The sequence below is a fragment of the Acomys minous genome (assembly GCF_964271855.1).
Source record: "Acomys minous genome assembly, chromosome: 15".
Lineage (NCBI taxonomy): Eukaryota > Metazoa > Chordata > Mammalia > Rodentia > Muridae > Acomys > Acomys minous.
The window spans coordinates 75,433,837-75,449,026 of NC_140497.1; the positions used below are offsets into that span (position 1 = coordinate 75,433,837).

The window sequence follows — 15,190 nt, forward strand, 5'->3', positions numbered from 1 at the left end:
ACCAAGTGTTAAGAAATATGACTGTTAAGAAATATGACTGAATATCGAAAAAGTGTATTAAAATAGCAATTCCACAAATCAGCAGTAATCATTAAGGTACCAAAGCTTTATTCTTATGACTATAAAAATGTCACAAAGTCAAAATTAAAAAATAAAACATGGAAGACTGATTAAAAAGCCTAAAATTCAAAACTGAAATTCCAGAAGGTCCCAATTAATAAAGCAATAAAATACAACGTTGTTGACATGTCAATTCTTCTAAAGTACTGCATGGATGGATTTAATATAATACAAAATAACATTACTATGCTGAAAAATAGGATCTTATTACTGTATGTATATGAGTGTTGCACCACATGTGTGCCTGGTGCCATGGAAGCCAGAGGGTGTTGGATCTCCTAGAACTGAAGATGAGGAAGGTTGTGGGCTTCCATATGGGTGTGGAAATTAAACCTGGGTTCTCTAGATCAACCAACCAGTGCTTTTAAAGGCTAAGTCACTTCTCCTGCACCTTTCAATGGCATTATGAAAAAAGTGATTTGAACAGTGGCTTAAACACAAACCCACACGCAGTCAAATGTAATCCTACTAAGGAGAAAATTTTACTCTCAAGACTTTTTATACTACTATGATCATACTGTTAGATTACCTAAAGACTATGAAAACCAAAAAGCTGAAAACCATTCTATATAATGGAATTTTTTAAAAAGTTTTTTTGAATCATCCACTACCTCTGGTTCTTAAAACCTTAATACCTCCTCTTCTGCATAGACCTGAAAGCTTCGGGGGGGGGGGGGTTGAGGAGGGCTCCAAAGTCTCTCAGTCTCTGCACATGATCTATCTGTGGGTCTCCAGACACAATAGGACTGATACACACATGAACTCAGAGACTGTGACAACATGCACAGGACCTGCATGGTTCAAACCAGAAGTCTGAGCATTGAAAAGTGAGGTACACAAAGTCTTACTAAGGCTATTTCCAATTGATGCCTTCTAGAAAAGGGAACATCTATTTTTCTCCCAATGGAGTGTCACTGAGTGTATCAACCACAGTCCTGGGCAAGCCCCATCCATGCCCAGGAGTAGCTTCTGGCCAACACAAAATGGACACCATTTGGGGGTGGGATGGCTTTTTATTTTGATTTTTTTAAATTGGTTTTTGCTTTTTGTTCAGTTTCTGTTTTTTGAAGGATAGAAAAAAAACATGTAGTTGGGTGGATAGGATTTGGGAGGAGCTGGGTAAGAAGAAAGAATATAACCAAAATACATTGTATTTAAAATCTTTTAGATAGGAAAATTTGTTTTAATGTATTTCAGGCTAATTTAATTGAATGTCAAATGTAATTGAAGATGACCTTTAACTTCTGATTCTCCTTTGTCCACCTTCCAAGTGCTGAGATTACAAGCATATGCCACCACCATAGCCAGGTTATATGGCACAGGGCTCTTTGAATGCTAGGCAAGCTCTTTACTGAGTAACATCAGCTGCATCACACTTATTTCTGATATGGCATTAAACATCAGCAAGGAAAGACTAGATTAGATTATCAATAAGTGGTTCAGAGTTTAAAAAAAATACACCTATGGGGGTATCATGGAACTTTACTCCTACTGTAGAAAGATTATCTTGTGTACTGTATTGATACATACGCTATCAATTTAAAAAACCTATGGCATATATAAGAAATGATAGAATAAGACGTGGGACATCTGGCAGACTGAGGAAGATGTGAAGAGGACAGATGCATGGTACCTAAGCAGAGGTAACCAGCCACATGGCAGAATGTAGATTAGTATAAATGGGTTATTTTAGGTTATGAGCTAGTCACAGAAGAACCTAGCTATATGGCCTAGGTATTTATAAAATAATAATTGAGTCTCATGAATCATTTATTCCAGAAGCTTGGGACTGGGAGGAAAAACATGCACCCTACTATACCTACCTTATACAAACATCAATTCCAAGGTTATAGGTCTAAGTATTACAAGAAAGACAAAGGAGTTTCTAGAGGATGCATTCATGATCTTATGGTACGGAGACGTTCTTAGAGAGGACTCAGAAGTTGTAACCATACCAGGCCTGCTACTACCCACCCACCCCCACACCCAGTACATTTAGTATGCTAAAAGTATGCTCTTCATCAAAAGATAAGCCAAACACAGAAAAGGGTACTGGCAACATAGATACCAAATAACTCACATAAAGAACTCCTGAAAATATGTAGATGGTCAACTGGCCACACTGATAGAGATAACAAAAATATTGACTGTAAGTTGGGAATAGCATGCATGTATTATATACAGAGCTTAATTAAAAGTTCACATATTACTAGTGTTTTTATTCTTTAAACAGAATTTCAAGAATCTCAGACTGACTTGGAACTTCCCGTGGTCTAAAGATGATTCTGAACGTCTGATCTTTGTTTCTCTATCTCACAAGAGCTAGGATTATATATGTATAATACATACCTAGTTTATTTAGTGTTGAAGACAAAACCAAATGCTCTGTGCATACTAGGCATGCAGTCTACCATCAGAATCACATCGCTAGACCAATTCTTGATTGCGTACTAAAAAAATTCTGGAGATAAGTTTACTAATTTGTTTGTCTTCCATTATTCAAATTCAAGTCACTTTGAGCCAAAAGCATTTTAAGTAAGATTAAGTGCTTTTCCTTTTATTATAAACATTAGATTTTGTAAGGTGGAAAGAAGTAGAAGGTCTTTTATGATAAAGCTCATTTTAAGAGTACAGCTGAAAATATTAACAATGATCTCTATGAAGAAACTTACAATTTCTTTAGCTCTGTTTACAAACTATATAGGGGTAGAAGAAATGGCTCAAAGGTTAAAGATGTTTGTGGTGCAAGCCTGGCTTCCTGACGTTGAATCCTGAAACCTATTTAAAAGTGGGAGAACGCTGACTACAGGTACCCTTTGACCTCTCACCTTCACACGTGTGCCACGGCACAGATGACTACACAAATAACAAATTAAAATTTTGTAGGGTGTGGAAGATCAGACCTTGAGCACCTGGGAGACAGAAACAAGTCTCTGTGAGTTCATAGCCAGCCTGGTCTACACAGTATATGCTCTTGGCCAGCCAAGGCTATAGTGAAACCCTGCCAAATAGATAGGTAGGTAGATTTTTTTTTTTCTTAAAAGAGGCCAGGAAGACATCTCAGTGAGACTCTGATAAACAAACATTTGGGGGGGGGGTAGGAGGGACATGAAGATGGCTCAGTGGGTAAGAGTGCATATTCTACAAATATGAGGGCCTAAAATCAAATCCTCAGCACTACACTAAAAATAGAACATATCTGCACACATTTGTGTGAGAGGGCAAAAACAGGCATATCCCAAGAGACTGCAGGCCAGACTGTCTAGCTGAAAAAGCCAATTCTGGCCGAACGATTGACCCTGTCTCCAGGAATAAATAAGGAGGAAAGAAATAAAGACCCTCACTATATGTGCCCATACGTAGATATTCATATCCGTACAGTCATGTTCACAGACCACAAATACACATTAAACAACACACATATATAACCAAAAAATGTGTATTTTTAGAAATGTTACTCCAAAATATGTAAATCCGAATTAAGATATATAAATCCGAATTAATCTACACACTTATACCCAAAATTTGAATGCTTAAGTAAGCTAATAAAAAGTTGTAACATAAAGAATTGCCTTCTTATGTAAGACAATTATACATATGTACTCCAGTCATTTTATTGCTCTGTAACTCTGGTATTCTTAAAGACTGCTTGTACACTTTCCACAAATGTACAATGAGGGGAACTATGAACACCTTGAGGTATAATGTAATTGTGTTCCAATTAAACCCATAGACTAAATCAAAAGAGTATTTAAAACACTTAACCTGCATCATAGCTTAGCTTAGTAGGCTAAACATGGACAGAATACTTTAGGTAACTTATAGTTAGGAAAACTATGTAACAGAAAGCCAAATGTATAATAAAATGCTTATTATCTTATTTAATTTACTGAACACTATACTAAAAGTGAAGAACAGAATTGTTGTATGGGCAAACTTTTACATAATGCTAAAAACACCTTAAGTTAAGACACCTTGTCTAAGCATTACTGATAGTAATCTTTTCAATTAAAAATATGTGCACAGATCAGGTTGCAGGTCATCTGTATGAAATTTAGGCCACTAGTAACCATTAGTGATTAAGAGTAAGACCATCTTGAGTTCATAGCCTTGGAATTACTAACCACTTTTATGTCAAAATTTGTACCAATAAAATGTACAGATTCTGGGGATGGAGAGGTGATTGTGCAGCTAAGAGAACTTGATGCTGTTTCAAAGGGACCCAAGCTTGATTCTTAGCACTTAACACCAGCCTACAGCCACTAACACCAGCCCACAGCCACTAACACCAGCCCACAGCCACTAACATCAGCCCACAGCCACTAACACCAGCCCACAGCCACTAACACCAGCCCACAGCCACTAACACCAGCCCACAGCCACTAACACCAGCCCACAGCCACTAACACCAGCCCACAGCCACTAACACCAGCCCACAGCCACTAACACCAGCCCACAGCCACTAACACCAGCCCACAGCCACTAACATCAGCCTACAGCCACGTATATAGAACTCCAGTTCCGGGGAACCTGACACTCTCTTCTGGCCTTCTCTAACACCTCTACATACGTGGCATTTACAAATGATCTTGTGCTTCTAATTCCAACACTCAGGAGGCAGAGGTTGCCTGGTCTAGATTATAATATCCAGATGAGCCAGGGTTACACAGTAAGACCCCGTCTCAGTAGTAGTGGTAGTAGCTGTAGTAGTAGCAACAGCAAATCATTTTAAAATGTAAACATTCCACAAGACAGTGTAACTAAAACTCTCAGCTTATCACTTTGTAAACAGAAAGTACCCATACATGAAAAAAAGGAATGTCCTACCTGCATAAGGTAGAAACTCCAAACCTGTAAGTAGCTATAAATGCAATTTGTGATCTACCAGCTACTGGTAACATCAACAGAGTTCAATGCTTTATCACTAAGAGTTACCTGCAAGATTGTCAAGCATGAAGTTCAGTAGCTTTCGAGTTCCATCTGGGTCCTGGTATAAGCTCATAATATCCTGTGATAAAGGATTGCCTTAAACAGAAAACAAAAAACAAGACAGTTACAATTTCAGGGCATACATTATGAAACAACATACTAATATCATAAACTGAATTTTGCTGTTTTATCTAGTATACACATCTAAAGAAAACACTTTAATATATCCATAAGTAGTAACTTCAAGAGTTATTTGCAGATTTCAGTGTATGAGCTTGAAATCTGAGCTTGACAAAAGAAATACACACATGCATATACATAAACACACATATTATTCATTATTTGTTTTAAAATAACCTTGTAAAGTCTACATCACCTTTAAGGATAGAGTGCTATCCAACACATAACAACTCTATTTAGGAAAGAATGAGTGGTTTCATATGAAAAAGCGGTCCCAGGCCAGCAAGATGACTCAGAAAAAGTTGCTTGCTGCCGAACTTCATGACCTAAGTGTTATCCCCAGGAACTACATGGTAAAAGAAAACTCAACTACTATAGCATTGCCCTGTGACTAAAACATGTGCCTCCCTCCCACACAAATAGATAAGAGTAAAATAAAAACAAATTGTTTTAAATAAATAAGTCTCCTTAGAACATCTGTATTAACATATTACATGAGGAAAATAAAGAGAATCTGTTGCCAAAATAACAGCAAAATGTGGAGGGACAATTTTGTTATGACAGTGATAAAAAATATCTTGAGTATTAGTTGCTAGAGACCATGTGGATGTCCAGGGGACGCACATAACTGGCCTACACCCTCACTGGACGCAGCACTCTGGAGAGCCGGGCCCATCTCTCACCAGAGGCACCACTTGGGAGAGCAGAACCTCCACCTTGACTAGGTAGCACAACGGAGCTGACCCTGGTGACAGGGGTGTGGATGAGCCGCTTGTATGGGGGAGGGATTATGGAAAAGGAAGATTAAATAAGAAAAAAGGTAAAAATTATATATATATATGAAAAGGCTGTAATCAAACCCTTAATTTTGAATACTAACTTAGGAAAAAAATTAATGAGTAAGCTGATGCAGGATGTACAACATATACAAATGGGTTTAATAAAGGGTTGTTGTACAAACTAGACCATGATAATGACAGACAGAAGACCTTAAAAATAAACTAGATAAAAGGATCAAACACATCAAAAGATGAGAATGGTGACATCTTTCAAAAGCTAAAACACCCAAGACAATATATTCCCAAAAGGCCATACAAATTATATTAGTAATTTCAAACCTTATTCTCAATTATCAACAGGAAAAAAGTAGACCCAATCCTCCCCCAATATGTAAAAGAGCTTTACAACTTTACCTAATTACTTATATAGCACCAGTTAAAAACCAGAAAAACAAACAAACAAAACAGAACGAAACCTGGCTAGAAGTAGAACTCAGTGGAAAACTGCTTTTGAGAAATGTATAAATTTCTTAAAAGTCAGAAATAACAAGCATTCATTCAAGGATTAAAAAAAGTAATCAAAAGTGGCAGAATATGGACCTTCAAATAAACCTCCACACCCTAAAAGCAAAACTGATAAAAATAAAGTAGGTTTACTATCAGCTTAGATCAGTAACATAGCCACTTCTGTGTCGCAGGGTCGAGAGAATGACTGACTAAAACATAATTGTGGGGACAGAATATTACAAACTGACAGCAGAATTATCCTAGCCTATCTTTAATCCCCTTTCATAGTTATTTATTACCAACCCCTGGATTAGGTCTAACATGTTTGTGACTATTAAGGGAAAGTTTTGGGATATACTATCTTTTTAAAAATTTTACTTTATTGATTTATTCATATTACATCTCAATTGTTATCCATCACTTGTATCCTCCCATTCCTCTCTCCCTCCCACTTTCACCCTATTCCCCTCCCCTAGGTCTATGACCGAGGGGGACCTCCTCCCCCACTAGATGGTCATAGACTATCAAGTCTCATCTTGGTAGCCTGCTTATCCTTTCTCTGAGTGCCACTAGGCCTCCCCACCAAGGGAGGTGGTCAAATATGGGGCACCAGAGTTCATGTCAGAGTCAGTCCCCGCTCTCCACATAACTGTGGAGAATGTGCTGTCCATTGGCTAGATCAGAGTAGGAGTTCGATGTTTACTACTTCTATTGTCCTTGGTTAGTGCAATAGTTTGAGCAGACCCCCTGGGCCCAGATACTATCTTAATCTTAAGTAAATGATCAGCTTCCACTAGCCCTAAAGCTAAGAATAAGGTATCTGAAATCTATGAAGAGAATTCCCACTTAGCTGATACTCCTCTATCAATGTATTCAGTAAATGCATTGATTTACGGTTTCCTTATGCTCTATAGCTATAGAAGTTTATTTGATCTCTTGTTCCATGGAACATGCTCATGGCAACTTGAACAGTCATGTCTGGCCCAGAGTCTACTATCTTATTCTGTCTGGATGCAAGAGCAACAAACTAGTTATATTATGATGATGATGATGTCAATAAGAGATGATATGTAATGGTGGTACCCTAAGAATACAATGAAGCCAAAAACATTTTATTATCATGCAACATTACAGTTTTGCTAACACCAAAGTATGATGTACTCATGTATTTGTAGTAATGTGGTGTTAAACAGCCAGTTGCATAAGATTATAGGATATACAGTTATGTAGAGTACATAATATTTTATGACAATAAAACTGCTAGCAGTTCATGAATTACATTATATTACAACATATTACTCCCACACATTTTTAAAACGTTTATTCTAAATCACATGTCTTGTCATATCATAGCAACTCTGCCATCTCATATTTATCATATTCTTGGACTGAACAAAGAGATGAGACAGGGTTCCTAGCTTTACCATCTAGGCTTATGTAAATACATTCTTTGATATTCACACAAAGATGAAGCTATCTAAAAACATATTTCTAAGAATATATTCCTGTCTTTAAGCAATATATTACTGTATTTGATATCTTGAAAAATGTACCAAATGACTCCAGCACCCAGACAGGATTCATTTAAGGAAAAGAAAAAGAGAAAGAAAAAGAGAAAGAGAAAGAGAAAGAGAAAGAGAAAGAAAAAGAATCTGATTAAGAAAAAAGAGTTTTGAAATTCTGGCTTCTGATCCACACTGTCAGAGCAGCCAGCTGGAGCTCTGTTGCTTCCTCTCATAAACACCCTGGTCTGCAGGGTGTTTTTCTGACTGCTGATAGCTGAAGGATCTCCTCCTCACTCTGCATGTGCTTGAGTAAGGTGAATAGAATGCAGGAAAGTACTACTGGCAAATTTTAACTTTGTGTGGGAGTCGGGACGATGGTAAGAGGTGGAACAAACAATAAGGTGAACAAATGAAAATCTTGAGAATTTGATATCCATGGGGGCTTGACCAGCTCATTTCGTGTTCCTGGCAGTTTAAAAGACCATCATGCAAAGGGCTATATACAGGAAAGACTAAAAACAGCTCAAGTTTCACCTCTGACCTTGACACTATGTGCAGGCAGGAAAGACAGCTAAAAGAAGTTGTCCAGTTCCTGCTCAGTAATGAAAGTATGTTGCAAACAGGACCACAAAGCAAAGAGGGAATATTTATCATTCCAAGCATTTAAAGAAAACTTCAGGCAAATCACTATCTGACTACTACCCTGAGTAAAGAAAATTTCAGCGGTAACAATACAATGTTACTTCTGAAAATTCATTAAAGCAAGAAAAGCTGCAAATAACACTAATATATAACTGGAGGACAAGATAAAAATTTGATTTCTGAATTGTCACTGGACTTAAAAGTCCAGTTCTAATAAAACCCCAAATAAAAACCTATAGACCCCCCCCCAACACACACACAAACAATACAGAATGAGCAAAATTAAGGGAGGGAAAAGCAACAGATAATGAATTTACAAAGGAAAAAGGAAACTGTCCATTGGTTACTTAAATACCAATGGACCTTGGGTGGTTCAATTTAACAGCTGTTGAGTTTTAGAACAGTTCAAAAGCAGTATGCAGTTAGAAGAAACCATACTTCAATTCTAATACTTTATCAGGCTAACAAAATGTAATAAACTCTCTTGTGATGACAGGCAGCTGTAACAAGCTGCAGGTTCCAGGTAGGCACAAGATCACAAGGATCTTCAGTGTACTGTGGCTGAATTTGGTGTGGTAAATATACTTTCCAGTTACAATGGATTTATTAAGGTGTAATTCCATCATAACAGAGAACCAGCTGCAAGTGTAATGAGCTTCTAAAATTGTCTAAACAATTTATAATGCCAGGTGTATAATCCCTAGATTCAGGAGGCTAAGACAGGACGATCTCAAGCTTAGGCCATCATAAGTCAAACAATGAGAAACTGTTTAAAAAACAAAGATCAAAGCATAGTTCGAAATTAATTTTTTACTAAATGAAAAAATATATGTTAAAAAAAACTATAGAAAGAAGCCAAAGAAAAATAAAGAGAGAGATAAAAAACAAAAACAATGAACAATAGTGAAACTCCCTAAACTGGCTCAACAACAGTGAGGAACAAAGAACCAAAAGTAAAGACATGAGACCACACAGTCCAAAAACAGAAAGAAAAGTAATGCTGACAGACATCCCACAGAGATACCATGAAGGAGCCCAACACGACAGGAGTCACAGAAGAGCAGAAGGAAAAAGTTCAAGGGCCAGTGGCCAAACCATCTCAAGCTGATAAAAACCATCAGTGAACATATATCCATCAAGCTTACCAAAGTCTAAGTAACGCAAAATGCAGGAGGTATACAACTAAATAAATACTAGCAAAACTGAGAAATTCAATACTGAGAGAATTTTCAAAAGAACCAGGAAAAGTAAGGTATCATGGACCCATCCTCAGTTAGCTTACTAGCTGAACTGCCGAATGGAAACTCATCCTACCATACATACATTACAAGTGGGCTTCCCCTCTCTACTCCTGCTCACAGCACCATACAAAGACTGCTAGATCCAGAGCCATTTGAGAACTTTACCTCTCAACTCACCACAACCGAGCCAGCAACTTACTCCATAATCATTATTTTTATTTCTTACTTTCTATTATTTAATCTTCACTCTTGCATTTATGACTCATGATGGGTTTGCCTGTGGTTGCTCAGTTAGGCATTGGGGCTTTTTTGTTTCTCTACCCAGTTTACTATAAGCCATTCTTTTTGCTGTTGTTTTCTTTTTCAAGACTAATATTAATTCTTATCCTTACCCAGCCTACTTTGCTCCAACTCCTTATTTTATTATCTAGAATATGAGAATTCTCTATACCATCCTTGGTTGTTTATCCGCCCACAGTTACTAAAGTCAGATGGGACTATTGCTATTAACTGACTCAGATAGCACCTGTAATATCAAGAAGCTGTGGTTGCTCTAGCAGCTAATACCCTATCCAGGCAAGAATACAGAGTTTACACCAGGTACCCTGAGCTCCTAGACTGAGGAGCGGAGGTTTTCACTACATACACATCCATGCCCCACATGAATACTGCAAATACTTCAACTGAAAGAATGAATACCGATAATAAGTAAGTAAAACAAAGCAAAGTAACACCAGGTGCATAAATTAAAAAAGAAAAAAATCTCAAAATCACTGATCCTACAGTAATGGCATCTAGTGATAATAAGTGAGATGAAATCCCAGACACAGAACTAAGGACTGTTGTAAGTGTGCTCAAAAAGATCAAGTAAGAACTAAGCTACTGACTGGGGACACAAACAGCTGAATGAAATAAGCCAGGCAAAGCCAGATACACAAGAATTCAACACAGATTTAAAAAGAAGAAGAAAAACCTAGAAGAAAAAAACCTAAAATCCTGGATATTAAAAAACATACTAAGTCAAATAAAAAACTCTCAAAGGTCTCTGCTTAGATCAAGCACATCAAGGAGACAAAATATCTGGGCATGAAGAAAAGTAGAAGAACTAGAACAATCCGACAGGGACAACGCTCTAACAGCAAGAGAGCTACTGTGGAAATAAGACATACACGGCATTCTGGCGTCATGGGAGACACAGAAGAAACAAAGAACCCAGTTCGTTCGAAAAGCATAGAAACATTTTAAAATAATCATAACAGGAAATTCTCCAGATATAGGAAAAGAGAACTTGAAGAAAGGTTGAGGAAATGGAATACCTAAACAAAGACAATGACTGTATCAATGGGAATTCCAAGGCATATGCAACACTCTGAAAAGATCAAATCTATGAATAATGAACATAGAAAAAGGAGACACAGAAAACATTATTAAACAAATCATGATGGAAAATTTCCCAGAATTAGAAAACAAGGTGCTAATTCAAACACAGGAAGCATTTAAGATACCAAACAGAAAAGAAAAAAGAAAGGAAGAAAGGAACCTCCCTTGATTGTGTGATAACTAAAAGACTAAACACACAAAGTGAAGTTTGAAAAAAGCAGACTATTCAACTGAAAATTTAAAAGCCAGGCAGCCTGGCTAGATGTATTTCAAGTTCTGAAAGATAATTGCCAACCCAGATTAGTATAGGTATACTAACAGGACTATCTATCTTTCATCACTGAAGGAAAAGTAAAACCTTACATAGTGATGAGGAGGAGGATAATAAGCTGAAAGAATGTACACTACTAAGCCAGCTCTACAGAAAACAGAGGAATCCTTGGGACTGAAGAGAAAAACAAATTTATCCACAAGGCCACAGGACATAATAATGCTAGAATAATAAGTAAGCAAAAAAGGAAGGGGGGGAACCAAACACTACAAAATCAACAAAGTAGCAAGAATCAATACATACCTTAAGATTAACTCTCATTATTAATGGTCTCTGAAACTGCTAGAAAAAAAAGTAGGGAGTACATGTCAAGATACAGGTAGGTATCAGTAAGAACTTTCTGAATAGGACTCCAATTGCTCTGGAATAATCAACAAACCGGAGCTCATAAATATAAAAAGCATTTGTGTACAGCAAATGAAACTGTCAATCAAGTGAAGAGCCACAGAATGAGAAAATCTTTGCCAGCTATATATCCATCACAGACTTAGCATCTAGAATATACAAAGAACTCAAGTAGCAAACATTAAAAAACAAACCAATTTTAAAAATAGACCATGGAACTAAACAGAGTTCTTAAAGGGAAAAATACAAATGGCTAATAAACATTTTTTAAAGTGCTGACCACCACCAGACAGCAGGAAAATGTAAATTAAAACTACTTTGAGATTCCATTTCACCGCAGCCAGAATGGCTATGATTAATAAAACAAATAGCAACAAACGCTGGCAAGAGTGTGGGGATAAACTCTTGGTGGTGCTGGGACTGTTAACTAGTTTAGCCACTATGGAAATCAGTGAAGTGGTTTCTCAAAAGCTGAAAAAGAGATTTAAATATGGCCAAGATACACCACTCATGGACATATTATACCCAAAGCACTCCATATATTCCTACAGAAATACATCCACATCCATATACATTGCCCTATTAACAACAGCTAGTTAATAAATACCCATCAACTAATGAATAAATAATGAAACGTGGGACACATACACAATGGGATTTTATTCAGCTGTAAACAAAACAACAACAACAAGGAGATTATAGAATTCGCAGGGAAGTGGATGGAACTGGAATACAAGCAAGTGAGATAACGCAGGCCTAGCAAGAAAAGATCACGTTACTTCTCAGACATGGATCTTAGATGTGTACTTTTAGAACTGCATATCTAAAGTGGGGTGTCTGTAGTGGTCAGGAAGGGGTGAAGGGATAGAATGCATATGATAGGGTTTAAGTGAGGATGGGGGAAGGGGGACAAGGAAGGAGTGCTGAGGGGTAGGGTAAGCAAAACTGAAGATGGATGGAAAGCCCTTACAGAAACCCAAGATTCAAGTCAAAAGAAAATGTTTGAACACAGGTACCCTGTTTGGGTGGACAATGCTTCCCCCAGAAGACACGGACTATTAAAATAAAATATCAGTAGCAGGCATGGTGTAACTCCCTACAAATTACTGGTCAGAGTGCCCAGAGGCCCCAAAACCACACAGTCTACTGCTATTGCTCTTGGCTGCCAAACATAACTAGATGGTAAGAACGTACTGCTCAACACATAGACAATTTTGATTGCAGAACTCAGAGAAATCAAGGTGGAACCAGCCTGAAAACATTCTCCCTGATGGATGATGTTCAGGCTACTGAAAGATGCTAGTCAGGCCAATGGAGAAGCTGTTAGTGGTATTACTCAACAGAGTACCCAGAGTGCTACAATACGTACTTGCCAGGAAAGATGTGCCCACTGGTGTTATAGAAACATGAAGATTATGGAGGGAGCCAACTGCTTTTTGATTGGATCTGAAGTCTCCTCTACAGGAGGAAATTCATGCTTTGTCAGTCAGACATTTTGTCAAACTGCCTTCTAAAATTTTTGTTTATATCTATATATTAGTGTTGCTCGCAGCCTTGACAGAAATGTTCTTTATGTAGTGGGCAAGTTTCTTATACAGAGACTCATAACTGCTCAAAGGGCTGAGAATAAGTGCTTGCTGAGATCTCAACCTTAAATGGGGCATCTACATCAACCCTCTGACCACCAAGGCTCAAAAATACAGAACTAGGGGCAGAAAGAACGCAACAGCTGGAAGACAAGAATTAGTGCTGTGGAAAGCTGTCATCTAAATATGAGCATGAGAGCCGGGCGTGGTGGCACACGCCTTTAGTCCCAGCACTCGGGAGGCAGAGGCAGGCGGATCGCTGTGAGTTCGAGGCCAGCCTGGTCTACAAAACGAGTCCAGGACAGCCAAGGTTACACAGAGAAACCCTGTCTCAAAAAGACAAAAAAAATAAATAAATAAATAAATATGAGCATGAACGCTGGTTATCGCATCATGAACCTAATGTGACTACGGTTATCTACATGAGACTTACACACAATCAAGCCAACATCAGTCAGCATTCCAACAAGAGGCCATCAATCGGACTCAGTGGATCCCTCTCCCAAAAGAAAGGGACAGGACATGAATGTAGGATGGGAACATGTCGGGGTGGTGTCCAGAGAAAGGAGAGGGGAGCAGGGGGCAAATATAATCAATTGTATACACGTATAAAACTGTCAAAGAATAAACAGCATTTTTTAAAAATGAAAGTGTTGGGGGTGAGAGCTGATACTCCATGAAATTGGAGGCCAGGAATGCATGGCTGTATTTATATCAATTTAAATTTAAAAATTACAAAAGAAAAAATCTTTATATAAAGATAAGAACAAGAATATGCAACAACTGTACAATACACATGCATTGAACACCAAATTTCACTATCCCATGATCACCAACGTACAGAACTATCAGAGAGAGAACAGAAACATGCGAGTTCAAGGATACTGTAGACCAAATGCGCCTAACAGACATTTATAGAATGTTTTACTCTACTGCAGAATACACATTGTGCTCATCAGCACAAAGAACATTCACCAGGATAGCCCATAACATGACCACAAAACACTTCTCAACAAGTTGAGAAATACAAAATTACATGTTTTCTCTGACCACATAATGTTTTAAAAGGAAGAACCGCAGAAATTATATGAATATATAAAAGTTAAATAGCATGTCCTCCAAATCTTCTACTTTTAAGAACTTATAAAAAAAACTTAAGCATTTCTTGAAATATAAATGGAAATACAATACTACCAAAACTACTGTGATAGAGCAAAAGTAGTATTAAGTACCAATACTGAAAAAGTAAAATAACATTTTACATAAGGAACTTACTGATGAACGAGAAAAAGCAAATGAGCTCAAACTTAATAGGTTGAAAGATATAATAAAGATGAGACTTAAATAAAAACTTAAAAATAAATATTCACAAAACAAATACTTTAAAATACAAATGAATAAATAAACTTTATGTGTACTAGAGAAATAGAAGATCTCAGTAAATAAAAAGATGAACAAGGTAGTATTATAACCAATACCACAGAAATGTCAGTGGATCATTAGAACTATTATGAACTACTATACGCAAAAAACAAACTGCAAAACTTCACAGAAAAAAAAGTTCTGAATACATATAACCCATGCATAATAAACTGGTATCAAGCAACAAAGCTGACTTAGAATGAGACTAGATCTCCTTCACCAA

General features: G+C 37.3%; 1 protein-coding gene across 6 annotated transcripts in view; it reads right to left on the bottom strand.

Annotated features, from left to right (window-relative positions):
• CNOT6L (CCR4-NOT transcription complex subunit 6 like) overlaps window positions 1–15,190 on the bottom strand; it is an 84,956-nt gene that overhangs the window by 32,881 nt on the left and 36,885 nt on the right. For all 6 annotated transcript variants that reach the window (XR_014775099.1, XR_014775100.1, XM_084759925.1 and 3 more), the window contains exon 5: window positions 5,056–5,145. Coding sequence is in view for 4 of the 6 variants with exons in the window: in XM_084759925.1 (XP_084616051.1) it covers window positions 5,056–5,145 (90 nt within the window). In the remaining 2 variants the exon portion in view is untranslated. The remainder of the gene's footprint in view (window positions 1–5,055; window positions 5,146–15,190) is intronic.